The 20401-nt window shown below is 29.0% G+C and overlaps 1 protein-coding gene across 1 annotated transcript in view; it reads left to right on the top strand.

The window, feature by feature from the left end:
* Positions 1-19731, top strand: part of LOC111638738 (serine/threonine-protein kinase WNK1-like) — a gene marked incomplete at its 5' end in the record, with an annotated part of 44672 nt that extends 24941 nt beyond the window's left edge. The window contains 6 exons of the mRNA XM_023384496.1: positions 10391-12652; positions 14238-14314; positions 14657-14906; positions 14995-15174; positions 19109-19333; positions 19507-19731. Of these exons, the coding sequence (XP_023240264.1) occupies positions 10391-12652; positions 14238-14314; positions 14657-14906; positions 14995-15174; positions 19109-19333; positions 19507-19716 (3204 nt within the window). The remainder of the gene's footprint in view (positions 1-10390; positions 12653-14237; positions 14315-14656; positions 14907-14994; positions 15175-19108; positions 19334-19506) is intronic.
* Positions 19732-20401: the final 670 nt, after the last annotated feature.

The following is a 20401-nucleotide window of genomic DNA, read 5'->3' as shown; positions in this document are numbered from 1 at the left end:
GGAATGTCGAATGACTCAAGAAGTGAAAGTCTGTTCCAAAATACATGATAAAGCAACTTACTACTCAAAAAACTGTCTGTGGAAGCTGCATGATGGATTTTGAAAGGAGCCAAACAATCTTGCTGGAGTTTTACTTCAGCAAGATTGTTTGGCTTCTTTCAACAAGTTTTATTTCACTTTTGATGAAAGTGAACAGATTGGTAACAATCACTATTTCACCCTAAAAAAAAAGGTTAGATATGGATTCTGAAGTCAGATTCAAACAATACTCAATACAAGTTTTTGCCAAAGACTCTGGTTTGGCTGACAATAGGTTGAAGTTAGACATTCATGAACCTTCACTGTCCCATCAGAACTCTGTCACCAAATAAGTGTATTCGAAGAGGCTAGTACCTTTTCTAAAGAAATACTATTGTGACCAAGAATGTGTGTTATGGTCATTGCCCATTATGCTCACAAGACAGGTGCCAAGTTGAATCATTATGGAATTCGATACATAATCTGTGAAGCTAATGTTCCAAACATTCCACAACTGAAACCAATTGAGAGACTTTTTTGTACCAACTGAAGCATAAAGTTTATGAAAATGGTTAGGAAGCTGGGTCTACAAAGGACTTGGATAGCAGGATCAAGGCTAAATTTCATCACTTGAAAGCTGGCCATTTTTAGATATTAGACTAAAGTTTGAATTGCACCAATCATGGTCATTATCATCTCATCTGAACTTTTAACAAACTATCTGTACCCCAAAAAATTTTATTTTAAATAAATAATAAAATAAATAATGAATTTTAAACAAGTTTGAAATTTTTGCAGGTTTTTTGGATACATGCCTTTATTTTTATAACACATTTTTATATAGTAATTATTATATTTGTACATGTTGAGTTTTTTAGCTCTGAACATTAAAATTTTTTTCCTTACATAATAATGATTTCTATCACATTAGGTACATTTTTATGTCTATGTTTTAATCTGATACATTAGTAATACCAAGTGATTTGCAGATTTTCATTGGTTTATACTAAGGCTAATGAATAATCCAAAACATAGAAATTTGGCTACAGGTAGACAGTTAAGCCACCATTTTATGATAAATTTAATTATTATGAATAAATTAATTTTTAATGTAAAATATTCTGGAAGAAAAGAATCAGCAAGACTGGGATTCAATCCTGCAACTCCTACTTGTCATGCAGTTGTACTGCCTGTTATGCTACCTGGATCTCCTCCTGATCTTTGCTTCCAGAGCTATTATAAATAAATTAAATATTAATTTACTTATAATTATGAAATTTATCATGAGATTGATGACTTAATTGCTTACCTCTAGCCAAATTACTTTGTTTTAGATTATTAATTAGCCTTAATATAGCTTTATAAAAATCAGGTGAATTGTTGGTGTTAAGTCAAAATAAGAAATAATTTGAAATAGTTCAAAATTGTAGATAATGTTTTAAAAGCTTTTATGAAGTTATTTGTGTTCAGAAATTCTTGAATTTATATATTAAATTTAAAAAGAAAAATGGAAAATTAAGATATTTCGAATATTCAATATTAAATATATTCTGATATAAAATGTAGAAATTTGATCATGAATTTATGATTCTTTAAGAGTTATTCTTTTAATAATTAATCCATCAAATTATTAATTATACTTCAATTTATTTTGACAAAATTATTAATTTGGTTGAGTATTTTTATATTATTATTATAAATTACAATATAAGTTCAAATTTTATAATCAATCAAAAATCTAAATTGCCAGATTAATTTTATTTTATATTTTAAGTTAATTTGACAACATAATTTGGTCTATTGATGGGTGATTAGGCCATTTTCTTAAACTAAGATTAATAGTTTTAATTAATTTGAAATTTAATTTAATAATTCAGAAAATTCTGGAGAAAAGATTGGTTTGAAGCAGTATTTGAATCTGCAACTTATACTTACTTAGAGGTGGATGGAAAGTAATGGATTAAGTTCTGCAACTCATACTTTAATGCTTGTGTAACAGAACAATTCTTACAGCTGTTCTTCATCTAATAACAACTATTGTAAAGTAGTAGTAATAGTTATTTTCTTGATATACAATTGAACAAATGTTTTTGTAAGCATGGATCACAAGAGATTTTTCTGAGGTAGATGCAACTTTTCAGATGATAAATTCCCAAGTCTGGTGGAAGAACCTGATGTTTTTGACAAGGACTTTTTGTTTGCAATACTTCTCCTTGCATTTTGCCCAAAAGCACTTTATGCCACATGCTTGTTGGACATTTGGAGGGTTGTCTTTCTTGGATATGTATTGAATATTTGACATCTTTGCTATCTGAGAAGGCAGTTACAATTTTCGCATAATGCAGCATAGCTAAATATTGCCAAAAGATGACATCACTCCTGGAATAGTGTTTATCAATGAAGAAAAACAGTCATTTTCTCGGACATTCCTCTACATAAGTCTGAGCAGTGATGGTATGTTCATAAACAAAAGCATCTGCAATGTTTCCAGAGGTGTCCATGCCATTCCAAATAAAGTATTTCTTGTAGAATTTTTTCTTAGGCTGGACTTTTCCTTATAAGCAATATCCTGAGGATTTGAAGTATGGTAATATTGTTTTCCTTATTAATTTTCCAGGGTCAAATGGACAATAGGTCTTGTGAATAATGAAATGCTTCCTCAAACTTTTCTGCAGCCTCTTTTTGCTCTTTCTGTTTGGTCCTTTATATGGGTATACTTCGATGCAGTTTGCTTTTTATGTCCCTTGATTTCCAACTTCTTGACTTTGATATTCTGTAATATTGTCTTTGGAATGACAGTTTTGATGATATATTTCTGATGGAAAATGATAGAGCCTGTTGATAGAATTTTTTTGACTTCACAACTTTCAGAATGGATTGACAGATGGTATGACCTGGAAGTGGATTGTAATAGTCTTGTTGTGTTTTTTATACTTTTGCAAAATGACATACAAAGTGCTTTTTTTTCATACCTTGTTCCATAAAATGGGCAACAATTTTCTTCTTACTGTGTCTTGATGTATTTTCTTAGTACTGAATGACACTTTTGGCAAGGTGCTCATTCTCAAATCTTTTTCCCTTGTTGTTTCACTGGAAGTACAGAACTTTTATTGTGTGTGTGACAAGGCATGTCACAGCATATATCAATCATCTTTATTTGCAAATTACACAATAGTCCTGGAATTATTTTTGTTCTCCTCTTATATAGATCTTATACTAAGACTTAATTATTAATTTTAATCATTAATCTTAATTCAAAGTAGTGGCCTAACCTTAGATCAAATTATGTTGTTTAATATATAACTATGTTACCTTTTTAGTATAATTATTATTTATTTTATCAATTTGCCCTTTATAACTGGCTACACGTTTAATGAAAAGTTCAATAAAGCTCAAACTATTGTTTCTCTTAGAATTGACTCAGTCTTCCAGTTTTTCACATTCACCTGGGAGAGTGTATTGTAAAATAAAGATAAGGAGTAGAGAAAGAGAAAATTTAGCTTGCACTCTGAAGTGGTATGCAAGTGTGAAGGGATAAGCATGAAAGGAGAGCATTTGAATGAAGAAAGTATGGATGAAGATTAAGTGCATCAGAGTAAAAAAATAAAAGGAAGAAGTTAATACCCAAAATTTTATTTTTACTAAGAGTTAATCCGATTGTTTCAACTGTGTAAAACTGTTATTGTTGTGAACTCTCCTCTGTTTCATTATTAAGTTACAGTGGTTTCTACCAAGTTGACAGACCTTTGTTTTATACACATTAAGATTGGTACTTCATAAATTATTTGGAATAGTTTTATATCTCCAAAACTACTGAATATCTGTTCCCCATTGATATTAGAAATTAATTTGTTTTTGTTTGAAATTTTGAAATCTTTTCATTAACTTTTTGCTTGAGTATGCCTTTATTTTTATAACACATTTTTATATAGTAATTATTATATTTGTACATGTTGAGTTTTTTAGCTCTGAACATTAAAATTTTTTTCCTTACATAATAATGATTTCTATCACATTAGGTACATTTTTATGTCTATGTTTTAATCTGATACATTAGTAATACCAAGTGATTTGCAGATTTTCATTGGTTTATACTAAGGCTAATGAATAATCCAAAACATAGAAATTTGGCTACAGGTAGACAGTTAAGCCACCATTTTATGATAAATTTAATTATTATGAATAAATTAATTTTTAATGTAAAATATTCTGGAAGAAAAGAATCAGCTTGGAGNTATTATTGAACTAAGTTTCAATTTTGAATTATTAAACTTTATTTGAAATATTTAAATTAACACTATATACTGTGGTATGTAACAGCTTTTTTGTTTTATTTATACTAAAAAAGAAAATACATTAATGCTTTTGTGAATAAAATACTTTAATAGAATATTATAAGGAGAATTGTTAGTAAGAACATCAAGATGTCAGCAATCACATATCTTAATGTTCAGCGTCAGTAGTCTGATTAAGTGTTATTTACTGTTATTCAGTCCCTAATGATTTATTATTAGATTTATTTTAAAAAAAAAGTGATATTTGACTGTATTAATCAGTCATCTTTATATTCAGAAAGAAAATTCTAAGATGAGAATATCACTTTCAATAGAAGTCAAAATATTAGTTTTGACTGACCAATTTATTTGTTTATAGGTCTGTTTATTTTTAATGATGATTTGACCAGGTTTTTTTTTTTCATATTTATCAGTCACAAATTTCTGAGTTACTGGAAGAATCAACAGGATTAAAGTATCCCCTTACCTTAAACCAGTGTTTCTCAACCTCTAACGAATCGTCACCCCCTTCAATGTAGTATCGCCCCCTTCACTTCAAAATTCCGATGTCGAGGGCCAAGGCTAACGCCAAATTCGTACTGCATTTAATAGACTATTGACTACTATAGTGTTATTTGTTTAATTATTGTACGATATAACGAATAAAATATCTAATTATTCTTAATATAATGTTTTACTATATTGCCAAGAAAATTGTTTTTCGCCCCCAAAATATAAATTGTTATAAATCACCCCCTCAACATGGAAAAACGCCCACATGGGGGCAATATCGTCCCCGTTGAGAAACACTGCCTTAAACAGTAGCCCCTTGTTATATCGTGCTTAGTTATATTGTGGATTCAGATATATCACACTTTTTTTTGTCCTCAAATTTTAAAAGCACTTGAGTCAATAAATTTTAAAAAATTAATTGCCATTGAATTTCTTTTTACAATGAAATACCATCTTTTATTCCTACCATTGTCCTTGAAACTACCACTGTGGGTGAAATAATAAATTCATCAAGATCTAAGTAAGCAAAACAGGTTGCCAGATCAATTATCAAATATGTTTTCTTTTGATATTAAAATTTGTTTGTTTGTTGTTTTAAGTACTGTTTCTTCATTTACAAGTTTCTGTGAATTCAAAATTTTACACCTTTATGTGAAATAATATAAATAACATTTTTTAAACGGTCCAACAAAATGTTTAATTTGATTAAAATGTTTTTGGCCGATTTTAGCGGTCTTCATCAGTTATTCTAATATTAAAAAGAACAAAGCATTCGAATTTATGTAATACAAAAATTAAACAAACTCAGTGTGGTTGTGCATATTAACAGAAATGCAGTTGTGGGTTATTCAAAATTATAAAAACATAAAAAATAAATGAAAAATACAAACAAATAAATGTAAAATAAAATAACAGTGCTGTCTATGAGGATACATATGTTAACTTATGTTATTATAAAAGGACTTCCAAGCAGTGGATAATCCTTCAGAATCCCTGTGATTAATGCATTCCATGATAATATGTGCTTTGTGTATCTCCATTTTTTTCAAGATGCCTCACAGCTTGTATAGATCTTGTAGCTCTAATGACTGCTGCTCGATCCCAGAATATGGTGATATCCTGTTACTTTGGACAACGCTGCAAGTACAGTACTATCAATGCTCGTACTCGCAGAGTATTTGTGTTCATTTATCCTTTGTTTTAAGCTCCACATAGTTGCCCCAATATACATGAGGTTGGAGTTAAATCGATGATCTTTTTTAGGTATAGAATATACCCCTGTCTTATTATTTCATTTATCCTTCCTCTTATCATTCCTTAACAATCTGTACACAGATTTTTATATTTTTATATATTTTAGTTTCAGTAAGAATTTATTGTTTATTTATGTGAAATTTCGAATTCACTGTGTAATGTGTAAGAATACAATTTCTTTAAATTCTGAATGAAAGTTCTAAAATTTTTATACAGTAGTAACTTTATTTTGCTTTTTAGAGAATTTTTATCTTTAATTTTATAAGTTTTGAAGTTCTACTATATGTTCAATATTTATTTTTTAAATTTTCAGTTATTGTATTTATAATTTTTAATGAAAAATATAAATTACTAAATTTTTAATACAGTAATACCCTGACTTATGCTACCCCAACTTACGCGAACCCGGAGTTACGCGATTTTCAAATCTCGTCGATTCGTCTTTTGTTTGAGCGCCATGCAACCCTTGATTACTCACTCCCCCCACACTATTGTTCAGCTTACATGTTCGGACGTGTCGTGTGGAATCCACACATAGCCACAATTTAATTTGTGTTATTTATTTCTGTGTTTGTTATATCTACAGAGACTTGAGCGACTCTACTATGTCATCCAAACGAAGTAGAACTAATTCTTCTGCATCAAACAAGAAAAGAAAAACTTTATCTTTGGAATGTAAAGTTAACATTGGGTATGTTCGTAAAGTCGAACGAGTTAAGCGAGAACGAAGTCATTGTTATTCCTATTTCGTTATACTTTTCGAACGATTCGTTACTAACGCGTTTAACTCGTTTAACTTTACGAATGTATCCATTATTAAAGACTTTGATACAAAAATGAAAATTTGTGAATTGGCAAAGAAGTTTGATCTACCGGAATTGTCAGTCAGAACAATTATAAAAGGCAAAGAAAAAATTCTCCAAGCTGTGAAAAATGCTTAATCCTTAAATTCAAGCATCATTTGTAAACGTCACGGTATTATCACTGAGATGGAAACAATGTTAAAATTATGGCATAATAATCAAGTAAATCTGAAAAATTGTAAAATAATATAGTCTAGGCCTAATTTGTTATACATATATATTATCTAAGATTTTATTAAACATTTTTTTCTAAATTGCTGTTTTCTTTAGTCTCAGGCCCCAATTAAAAATTATTTGTATGTATTTATATGCGAAATTATACCCTAACTTACGCGAATTCGACTTACGCGGTTACCGCTTGGTCCCACCTATCACATAAGTTTGGGGTATTACTGTAATCAATTTATTATGAAATATAGTAATGTATCATGAAATTGCAGCTGATATTTTGTTTTTATATTGACAGTTTTTAAATGTCATTGATAAAGAAACAATAATGCTAAATGGGTGTTCGTGGTATTGGTATATACGTAAATGTCATTTAATATGATATAACCATGAATAAAATTCAGTATTGCAAAACTAAGCTTATTTGATATTAGAAACACCTGCTGATGAAAGAATAGGAGATAGAGATGCTTATATTATACATAGCATGTATAAGATTATACATGCTATGGTATAGTATAAGCCCAGAATTTTTAGTATTGTTATATCATGCCACCAGATATATAACACTTTTTCTTTGTCTCCCGACAAGCATGCTATAATGAGGGGCATGATTATGAATTAGATTATGAATTTTTGGATTTGTATGGAAAATATGTAAAATTAAATATTTATAAGAAAACTTTTTAATGCCAAATGAATTGCAGAATTATACATCTGACTGTAACAATGTTAATTTAATGATTAGATATAGAGCAATTTGGTATAGTTAAATTGCTTTATATTTAAACATTAAATTAACCATATTACATATAAATAAACATCTTGTGTAACTAAATGCAGTAAATACTTAAACAAATACACTAATACAGTAGAGCCTCGAAAACTCGGCCTAATGTGGACCGAAGGGTGGCTGAGTTTGTGAAAATGCCGGGTTATCGGGAATGGGGTTAAAAAAGGATAAGTATGTGTGTTTCCTCAGAAAATATTGTACTGTACTTGTATGTATTGTTTGCTTGAGAATACAACAGAGAATAAACTGCCCAAATACCCTTAAACAAAGGAAAAGTACGTCCTTTATGAAGGCATAGAGCCTTTACTACATGAAAATGAAAATTAATGAATACACTGTGTACAGTAATTTACCTGATAAGACAGATCTCAGAAAAATACTTTATGGGGCATAAAGCTGTCTATAATGAAAATTAATTAACTAAGGATTTTTTTTGCCCTGCCAGGGTGTGGCCGAGTTATTCGGAGTGCCGTGTTATCAAGTGTTGAGTTTTTAAGGCTCTACTGTACTAAAACGACCCAGCAGAAGAAGAATACTTTTATTTGGAAACAAAAATATTTGTTTTTGTTTACAAGTAACCTTATTATAGTCTTTGAATAATCCAGCAGTACGTTTGAAATTAGGAGTTAAAAATCATGTTGCTGTATATGTTATATATATATGAAAAGTTTTTAATCTTTGTTATAATTTTGAATTACACTTTCATATAGTTTTTGAAGCTGTTATAATTTGTGTTTTAATTAATTAAAAGAACTGTTAATGCAAAGACAACTTTTTTAACTACTATAAGAAAAAGATTTGTGAATAATAATAAAAACCATATTCTTTTTTAGATTGATCGACATGTGGCATATAACTGGGGAGACTAGCATGTCAGAAACACTGGGGTTACTGGCATGTTGGTTACATTGCAATCAAAAAATAAAATTAATTAGATCTAACAAAACTAGTTGTTAAATAAATGTTAAAGAAAACATTCTTTCCAGTATAATAACATTGTTAACTATAATTCAGAAATGGACAGCACGCCAATCATTTAATAGGAGATACTTCTTAACATATAGGCATTAAATTACAAATAAATGTGGCTAGATTAACAAGCGCTTTTGACAATAATTATTTTTGCTTTTGATGAAAATAATTATCTCTAAAAATCTCTTAAAATTATTTCTAAAATTCCATACTTTTTTATGGAAAATTGTTTAGTGTTTAATTACATTAATCACAAATTATTATAGTAAATCTTTACATTATTTTAATCCAGTTAAATGTGTTAAATGCATTTTTGTTTGGAAAAACTAATTTTACTTTCCTGGCTGTTATGTATATAAGCTGTTTTTTGTCAACCTTTGATGGTCCATAAAACAAAGACAAGTGTATACAACAAAATGAATTTATTACCAAAAGTTAAGTACAAACATGGTTACTTTTCGACATAGTCACCGTGAAGATTGAGGCATTGACATATCTGTGGACAAACTTTGCAATTCTCTTGTCATAGAATGTTGCTGCCAGTGACTTGAGATGGTCTTAATGTTATTTTGAAGATCATTATTAGTCTCAAACCTCTGCTCTCCTAGTAACGTTTTCAGTTGAGGAAAGAGGTGGAAGTCTTTTGCTATTTTATAATAATTAAAAATATATAATATTTTTATAATAAAATCTCATAACAGATGGCACTACATACAATTTAGTTGTTTATTTTGATTAATAATACAAATGTTACTTTTAAAATCAAATCTCATAAAAACCAAGAAAGTTATGCAACTTGTACCTAGATTTTTTTAAATTGACATCCAATTTTAAGATGAATTGAATAAAATGTAACTAATAATGTCAATAAGTTCTTATTCAGTTTTGTGTAGATGTAATTTTATAAATGTCGAAATTAAACAAATTTGCCCTTGACATTTGTATAGAACTCTCCAAACTTCAATTAAACTTAAGAAAAACTACGCTTTATTGGAATGTAAACTTTTGAAATCTTTAAAATTCAAGCATTTATCCAAGGCTTCATTTTTAAAGTTCAGAAAGGTTAAAAGTATTTGGATTTTAGTTATCAAAATTTTAACTCCAGTAAAATGTAGTTTTTTTTATAATTTTCATCATTATTATATTGTTTTCATTCATAATTAAAAATGACTTATACTGAAAATTCTTTTATTTTTGAATGATTTTATTTATTATAATTATAAATAAATTTTAGTTATGTTAGAATATATTTTAATGAATCATTTTAAATTTTGGAAACCAATATACATTTAAATATTTAATTATGAAATTGGTGCTCTTGTAATAATCATATCAAAATTTTAAAACTAATTTTACTTAAATTAAACTTTAGCTAAAATAACTTTTCTATTTTAAATTTACTAATAATTTTTTAATTTATATAATTTTCTTAATCTGTCTTTTTACTAAAACATCAATAGGATATTTCATTTAATCCAAATATATCTTCAAAATATAGTTATACGTAAAAATAGTTTTCGGACCTTTTTCTTCAGGCTTCCGTGGCTGTTGTGTATACGTCAGTTGGCCAGGTGATTGGATCAAGTCAACAGAATGTTTTTACATCTATAAATCAGCCAAATTTGACAAATTTTTCTCAAGGTGGTCAACAAATACTTTCCACCTCCCAAATAGCCTTACAAAGTTCTCATCCTTCCACAGTTGGTCTCCATTTGGGATATCAACAGCAACTTCAAAGTGGACAGGAGCCTTCTCAGTCACTCTCTCTTATCTTACCTCAGTCATCTACAATTTGCTCTGTTCCTGCTCAAGAACAAGGACTTTCCGCTTCCCAGTCAGTTCTCCATCCTCCTGTAAACCAAGTTTTAGGTTTTTCTCAATCCACTCTGCCATATAGTACTTCAACTTCTTTTCAACTTCCTCACCAAGTAGTGACTGAACAACCTACAGCAGTTTCTCTACAGTCTTCCATTCCACAACAGATCGATAGTATAGATAAAATTGCAGAAGCATCTTGCTCACAATACACAATCCAGTCTCCTCTGCAGATTGACAACAAAAGTGAACTCCCTATTACACCAATTTTAACTATTCCTACTAGTTTTCAAGGTGCTGGCTTAATTGAAAATACCATTACACAAGAACAGTTTGGTTCACCACAAAAGAGCTGGATACCTCAAGCTGCAGTTATACAACAACAGTCTAATTCCTTATCATCTTCTCTTCCATTTCAAAATTTGCCTTCTACAACTCTACAGTTTACTCCATATCAACAGGTAGGCTCTTCTAATAATTTAACACAACATTTTCTTGCAACGACTCCAATTTCATCTAATCCACCTGCAAAGTTTATTCCCTTTTCAAGCATATCATCAAGAATGGATAATGCTTCGTTATCAATGGAGTGTCAAGAAAATTTTCAAAATTCCTGCAATTCAAATCCTAATTGCCCAATTACTAATCAGTCTAATTCTCATTATATTATAATGACAGTTCCTTCTAATGGAAATCAGCAACCAATTCAAAAAAGAGCTTGCTCAATTGGTTGTCCACCCTTCCAATATACTTCAAATTCCTCATATTCAAATTCTCCTGTACAGTTGACCAATAATCATGTTTCAAATTTTGTTAGATCACATTCATTTTCTCAAGCATTTACGCCAGTCTCACATGTTGGTAGATCATATAATCATGTTCAATCACCACTTGCCCTTCAAAATAATAGGTCGTTTTCAAACAATATTTATTTAACACATCCTGAACAGTCTACATGCATTCAACCAAATAGTAGACCTAGTACTCCATTTCCACCTATTCAAGTATTGGTACACGATCATGTTCCTAGCAGAAATTCACCAGTTAATCTAACACCACCCCCACAGCTTTTATCTTTTCCTCAACCTCCCCAAAGTCCAAATGTTATTAGACCAGTAACCCGAGTTGCTTCTCCACTAACATTACCTATTGGATCATCTCCACCTTCCCCTCTTCCAACTCCTCCCCATACACCAGATTATTCAACAAGTTCAAAAGAAAATTTTACATATTCAAATATAGCCCGAGCAGCTAGTCCTTATCCTTCTTCTAATGGAAGAATTCACATTTCTAGATCTTCTACATCAACTCCATGTTCTCCAGTCTATACTTGTATACAGCCATCATTTCATTTACAATCCAAAAGAGATCTCTGTAGATCCACTTCTGTAATTGCAGTTCCTACTCATTCACAATCTTCCAAATATTTGTTATCTCAAAATTCTGCTTCAACTCCATCTTCTCCAGTTTCTTCATCTTTCCTTTCATCTTTTCCTACACAACAATCAAATGTATCTCAACAGGAAGACCAAACAGACATTAAACATTATGAGTTATCCAATTACCCAAATAATAATCTTCAAGTAGAGTATGGATTTACTCCTCTACAAATTCCTTCAAGTTCTGCCAATAGTTTTAACTCTATGTCAAATAATCTTGTGTTTATTCCTTTGGAAAATATTTCTTGTTCACAAGAATTGAATGCTATAAGCAAACCTGCTATGACTATCTCCTCAATGTGCCTTAGTCAACAAGACAAAATTGGACCAATGGAGCACACTCCCAACTCACAAATTCCCCAAACGTGGGTTCCTCTGACGTCTCTTGCTATGCCTACACAATTTGTTCCTGTTTCTATGGCTAAAACTGACAATGCCCAAAGTATGAACGAAGTTGATAAACCGAATCCAGTTTATTTGAGTCCTCAGAGGTCTTTGCCTTCCATAAAGCTACAATCCTCGTTTCTTCATCCAAAAAATCAGGTATTTTTTATGGAAATGTCGGTGGAGGTCAAATTGCACTTGTCTCTGATTCTGAGAACAATTTCTTTGCTGACTTTAAGCTGGAATATTTCTTTTCTTCTTTGGTTTTCTTTAAATTTGATAGGTTGGTGCAAGCAAATTTGTAGTATGCATTCATATAGTGAGAGGTGAAAATAAAACAGGAAGCTTTTACTAACATACCTTAACTAATATATGTCTTTTATCTACTAATGCAACTGCTTGCTATATTAACATGCATGTTAATTTATCTTGCCTGCAGATGGCAATAATCTGAATTTTAGAAAAATTAAGCAAAACGTTTTTTGAACATATTTCTAATCTATAAATAACAAATTAGTATAAACCACAGATGACAAAACAAGATACAGGGTACTTATTACTTCAGCAAAACTTTATATTAAGATTAAGATACAGAAAAAAATGTAAACTACTAAATTTAGTAATTTACATTTGTTTCTAACTACTAAATTTAGTAGTTTATATTACTCTCACAAATGAATTTCTCAGTTTGAAAAAGTTAAATAAAGATAAATTGTTTTGCTGAAACAAATTAAACTTCATTCATAAGTCACAGTTTTGTACTAATTTGTCATTTTATCAGGTGATAAAATGAAAAGTTTGTTTACAAGAGTAGACTTGATGGCAGGAGTCTGAAACCCAAATGATTCATTACATTTTGCCGAGTCTGCTTGCAAGCTAATTTTTCATTTGATTACCTAATACATATATTTATATAATCTGTTTACAATATTGTAACATTTATGTGATTAAGAAAATATGAAGTATTTTTAATATGCCTTATTTATACTTCATTCTTATGAGTAATTGACTAATAAGCTGTATAAAGCAACATTATTTTCAATGAAATTTTTATAATTTTGTTTAAAGCTTAAAATGGGAATTTGATTATTAATAACAATATTTTGTACTAATTTAAATATATAGAAGCAGTTTAAACCTTAAAAATTAATTAATTTCTCACAAAAACTAAATTTTGAAATGCGTGAAATGTAATACATGAGTATAAATTTAAAAATTTATAAAGAAATTAAATGTTTAATATATTAAATAATATAATATAATATCTTGTAAAAAATTTATAAACAAAAGTTTACTTTTATTTTTGTAATTTAAATTGATAAAATAAAGGGTGACTCAAATGTCAGTTAATCTAGATTGTTTTTAAAACAATTGAAAAAATATATCTCAAAATTATCTTGGTTAACTGATTTTTAGACCACTTCCTTTATTTAAAAAAAAAATTCACTTTTAAGGCATGTTAAAGATTAATTCAGATATTAAAAATTGTTTCTCCTTAATTCTTGAAAAATGTAAATTATTGTTATAATGGCTATTTTAACAAAAAAGATTAATAATAATAATAATAATAATAAAACTTTAACATTTTTTATGCAGATTTAAGTATGCATTGCATGCAGCATGAATTCAGATTTCTTTTCAGTTTTTATTACTTGTGCTTATTTTAACAATTTATATTAATTCCTTTTTTTTCAGATGTTGAGTCGTTTTGTTTGAAATTAAATAATTAAAATTCTTTATTTAGGATATTTCTAATACTCAAATGCAGACTACTATGCAGAATCTTCAAGTGCAACAAATGGATGAAAATAAGCTAGACAGGTAATTTGATTTTATTACTTTAAAATTTAAAAATTAAACTGTTTTCAAGAAACCAAAAGTATTCTTTATTTGTTTGTATTCTTTGTAAGATGAAACCAACTGTAAAATGGCAAAAATGATGCCCAAGTAAATGAAATATTTCTTATTCAGTAATATTAATCTTTTAAATTACAGCACAGTACCAACTTTTATGCAATTTTGTTTAAAATTTTTTATTCTTTAAGTTTTCAAATGTGTTTAGAAAATGTTCTTATTTTAGAAATAAATAATGTATTTTTATAATAATTACTCTATAAAGTTAGTTTATTATGTAAAATATTTATTGAGCTCCCTTTCTTTCAGTAATATTTTAAGCTCAGATTCAGCTTGTGAACAAGCAGAATCATCAGAAATTTCTAAAGAAAGGGCTGCTAAAGCTGAAAGAAGAAAAGGTAAACGGAGACGAACGCAAGATCGGATGTTGAGATTAACTGTACTCAATGTAAAAGATGGAACCATAGTTGAATGTGAATTAGAATCTACCAGAGGAAAAACCGTTACTTTCAAATTTGATATAACTGATATTGTTCCTGCAGATGTAGCTAATAATTTGGTATGTTATGTTTTTCAATTCTATAAAATTTTGATAGTTTCTCAAAACAGCTTTTTTTTTTATACTTAATGAATGATGATTTTTTCAGGTGGTTACTAATCTAATGACAGAACATCATTCAGAAGCATTTATAGAATTAATAAATGACATTGTACAGCAGCTGAAGGAGAATCCAGATAAAATACCCGTTATTCAATATCAAGATCCTTCTAATACATCGAGTCCAGTAGTACAACGCAGACAAACTGGACATGAAATTCTTGACAGGGTAAATTTTTTTTATAATGGTTTTATGTGTATATATATATCTATATATGAGGAATTGCACTGTATAGCAACAAAATCACCACTTTGCGATAGCATGTGATGGTAAAATCCTAGTCCACTTGTTTTGACATTCAGCGTAAAATTGAATCACAAATCACACTTCAGGAAAAATGGCAAAATGTTGAGCTTCTGTACAATGGGAGGAGTCCTGTGCACAATACATCTAGCAATGTCATGGCATCACATTGCAAGTTCAAAATGAATAGTAGGAAGTGATGTTGAGAACTAAAGGCAGTTTTGTGCACTGCCACCCAGTGTTTCCAGATTGGGATATTTTATCAGCTGACAGAAATTTTGGGGAATTTTTGGGGTGACTTCTTTCTTTTTTTAAAAAGAAAAGATTTATTTATCAGATGAAAATTATCAGTAGAATGATAATGACCTCCACTGCTAATGCCAGTAAACCTCAAATTGTTTTATTACCCTATAAACAAAAGCTGCATTCCAGCTTGTATGTTGAGAGGAGCTGAAGATTTTTTCCCTAGGCCCAGGAGAAAATTTAGTGGCTCATAGTGGCTTCTATTCCTATAATTTAACTTTATTTTTATTAACAAAACATAAAATCTTTAAGATTGCTTTTTTTAATAAATAAACATTTTGTGTGTTTTAGGGATCTTGCTAGCTTTTTCAAATCTGTAGTTTTATTTTTTATTTTTTTTTTTGCTAATGTTGTCTTGAAAAGTGTAGCAAAATTTAAAATTCTGTAGTGTGGCAAAATAAATAATGTAAAAAAAATGCATTCAACATGATTAAAATTGTAGATTTTATTTTGATATCAGCCAGTACAAAATTAGAAATGCTATAACTTATTTATAGTCATACTAAGGTCACAATTAAAAGCATCTGTTTTTTCAGGCACCATGCGATAAAGGCAGCTTGGAAATCAAATTCTCTTTGAAGTGGACCATTGATATATTTATCAAATTGCTAACATTTATTACATCTAGTCTATTGTGTATTAGGTTTTAATGAGATTCATTTCACTAAATCAATATAATAATAATTTCACTGAAAATTATTGTACAGCCATCCTGGTCTGTTACATTTGCGGATTCAGATATATTGTGCTTTTTTTGGTCCTCAAAATTTTAAAAGTACTTCTGTCAATAAATTTGAAAATATCAATTGCTATTGAATTTCTTTTTGCAACAAAATATGATATCTTATTCTTACCACTGTCCTTGAAATCATCACTGCAGATGAAACAATAAATTTGTCAAGATATAAATAAGCAAAACAGGTGTATTGATCAATTGTCAATTTTTTTTAATATAATCAATTTATTATGAAATATAGTAATGTATCATGAAATTGCAACTGATATTTTGTTTTTATATCAACAGTATTTGTTTCTAAATGTTATTGTTAAAGAAGCAATACAGTAATGCTAAATGGATATTCATGGTTATCAATATATATGTCAACGTTATTTAATACTATATAACCACGAATAATATTCAGTATTGCAAAACTAAGCTAATTTTATATCAAAAACATGTTCTAATGAAAGAATAGAAGATAGGGATTCCTTAGCATGTATAATCTGTTTAGTATAAGCCAGAATTTTTAGTACTTGGTTATATTGTGCTTTTTTCTTTGTCTCCTGACAAGCATGATATAATGAGCATTTAAATTGTATTAAAGTATTTTTGAAGTAATTCTGAAATGTACAAAAACACATCATCATACAGGAAACTATTGTATTTGTCTAAGTGAGAAATTTTCTGTCATTTTTTTTGTGAATTTGCAGACAAAAGTTGTTACTAAATTACCCCACTTGTCACAAAAAAGTGAAAAAAACTACCAGTAGCAAGATCCCTAATGTGTTTTATTGAATATTTGTTTGAAAAAAAAATGGTGAAAGGAAATCACTATCCTAATTGTATTACAAGATACAAGCTTTTACTTGAGTCTCTAGTAAAATACAATTGAACTTGGTTAATTGTAAGTTCAAATGGAATGCAAAATAATTTGAATTAACCAATTTCATGAATAAATATTAAGTAATACAGATACAATGTACTTACTTTGTTGTTATATTTTCTTGTTAATATTAAGTGTAGCATTGAGTGAAAAGTGAAAAATGAAAATGAAAGTGAAATAGGTCTAGACTGCAAAAAGTCAAAAGTGACTGTGAATTTTGAACAACTAATCATTTACAAACAAGAGAAAATAGATCATCAATAAAAACAAAAAATTTTTCACATTGTTTTTAACTGCTGTTGCATATTTGTTACAAATATGAAAGATATGTTAAAAAGAAAAGGATGTTCAGTGAGAGAAATGTTTAAAAGGTGTGAAATGCAAGACTATCACACTAATTTTGATGTCTACTCTATTGTGTCATGATTTGTAACCATCTTAAAAGAGAATAAATCAACACAAAACAGCATTAAAGAGCTTTTAATTCTTTGCAAGCACTTTTGACATTCCTTTAAATGTTGTCTTCAGGCAATGACTGAAATTAAATGCTTTTTCAGAAGAAATTTTAAAATACAGAAACGAAATGGCATTAACTGAATGGAATACAAAACTTGGAACATAAAATTTTTAAGAACATTTTTTTAAAGTCATGCAGTGTCTATGCACATGTGCTTAGAGATGTGGAGACAAACACATAGAAAGGTGTAGGGAAGGTGGAGATTAGTGGTTACTAAGTATTATTTATTCACTTGTACAAATTGGCACAAATGTCAGGCAATCATCTTAAAAATTACTAAAAATGTATGACAACAAAGGGAACTGATTAGTGACGATATCACACTTTCTTTTTATTCCTTTTCCTACTTCCACTAATTACCTCAACTCTTCTCTCCAAAATTAAAGAATTATTGTAGATCCATGCTTCAACATGAAAAATATGCAACTAAACTTCAGTACACTGCTATTCCAAAGTACTGTACAGTAAATGAACAGAACAATAGACCTAGAGTATGTACTTTACTACACTAAACAATTAGAGATAATCACTAGCACCCGAAACCTAGCACATGATGTGACATTGAATATACTTAACATTCACTACTAGTATATGAATTTCATGCAACCACATGAACAGATCAAGACATGAAACATGTCGGGGAAATATCATTCTTGGTCCTTTCTCCCTGCTCTGACACATGCAGGCACTTTTTCCATGGTAACAGATGCTTTTGTTACTTCTATCACAATTTCAAATTGTTATTACTATTCTTAAAATTTTTTGAAAAATTGAAAATAGCAATTGACAGGAGGAACACTGCTCTTTAATCACTCTGGAGATGATATAATGCATGAATATATTGTGTTGAGTGAAAAACTTGCAAAAACATTGATGAACACATTATTGCACAAAATTGACATTTAGAATAATTTGTGTGCATATGTGCATATAATAATTATCTTCCAAACATGTACTGTTTACATGAAATTCACAAAAGATACACATTCTCTGAGTAAGAGAAATGAAGCAATGCTTGTTTAGCACAATACAATAGATCACATTTATTTTACCAAATTACACTGCATAGGAGTTTGAGGTGATCTTAACTATTCTTGAGATTTCAGATTTCAGTTATCAATGTTTTCTTTCACCTTCAAAGTTTTTCAAAAATGTCTGTGATTTGTTGTTTTTGCTTTAGCTCTGTGCTTTCTTTTTATATTGGGTCCTTAGCACACCATGTATCAAAATTCCAATTTTCAGAATACTAGTGCACCAAATTATTATTGAATAATTTTGGATTATTGTCTATTTTTCAAAAGATGCTGGATTAACAAACTTCTACCATATTTGATTTCATAATTAATTATTTGATTAATTTGGCATTTTTATTAGACATCAGCAAGACTTAATTTGTTGGAACCTCAATTAAAATTTATCTTTATATTTTGTGTAGAAATTAAGTCTCGAGAGTCAAGATAGCACTCCATCAACACCTAAATATTCCGAGAAAGAAACTGAAAGTTCATTTGCAAATCAAACACTGGCTGCTACGGCACAAGTTAAACCAAACAGCGAACCAACTCCAGCTTTGGTTCAAAATCAACCTCAAGTTAGTGAGCCTCAACATACCGTTCCAATGAAGATTGCCCAATCTCCTTCCCCTATATCTCAAGCCCAGGTGATTTTTTTCTTTCTATTTTAAGTAAAAATTTATAGATATGTGAAAAATAAGATACATATTGACTAATTTATGTTTGCAATATTTCTAAAAATTTTTCTCATACTCTGTATACAATGAAAGTAAGTTTAGTTAGTTTTCTAAAATAATTTCTTTTGATGTGATATATCCAGGGCATGCGAAGTGCCCTGAGGAAGAAATCAGCTCGTTGGAAAAAATTTATAACTTTTACTCATTATGTTTGTTGTTGTGAACTTCCACACATGCTGCTACCTGGATTTTTATCACAGGTTAGTTCATTTTTTATCTGTATGGCTTCCACAGCAATTTGTGGTGATAGAGCACATGATAAATTTTTTAATCATATGCATATTGAATTTTAAATGCTATGCATTTAGACATTAAAATATTATAAATCATAAAAAGAAATAAGATTTCAAAAAATATTTACAAATAACTGTCGCTTCTAAAACAATTTTCAAATGCAAAATAAGTGTCTTTGAATTAAAAATGTAGTTAATATAAAATATAGAGAAATTATAGCACTACAGCACTTTATTAAATATTGGAGCTTGGCACTATAAATTCAGGTTTAACATTTTGTTTTTATTTTCATTTGCTATTTGATTTATGTTTTTTGTATTATAGGTCAGCCATTTCTTTTTTTTTTTTTAATTTTAAATTACAATATTAGTTATAAGTTTATGTTTAATGTACAGTAAATGTTGTTAAATTGAAAGAATGAGTAAATGATTTAAATACATAAGTATGAAATTCTTATTCATTTTTACACATTAAGATGATGATCATAAAATGAAATTTTTTAAAAATTTTAAATAGATAAAAAAAATATTTTTCTATGCAAAATACAATATAATCATATTTTTGGGACAATTTTAAAGTACTGAGATTGCAGTGAGTTACAGACCCTCTTATATTATTACATTCACTTAATTTTGTGCATCATTTTGTGATTAATTACATTTGTGATGTGCCAAGACAGTTAATGTTCTTGATTTTTTTAAATTTAAAACCACTCTTTAAATTAAGTTTGTGGAAGACAAAATG

This window comes from Centruroides sculpturatus, unplaced genomic scaffold, assembly GCF_000671375.1.
Source record: "Centruroides sculpturatus isolate CEXI.00-Female unplaced genomic scaffold, Cexi_2.0 scaffold90, whole genome shotgun sequence".
Taxonomy (NCBI): Eukaryota; Metazoa; Arthropoda; class Arachnida; order Scorpiones; family Buthidae; genus Centruroides; species Centruroides sculpturatus.
Note: the sequence above shows the minus strand (reverse complement) of the source record. Positions and strands in the feature narration are given on the sequence as shown.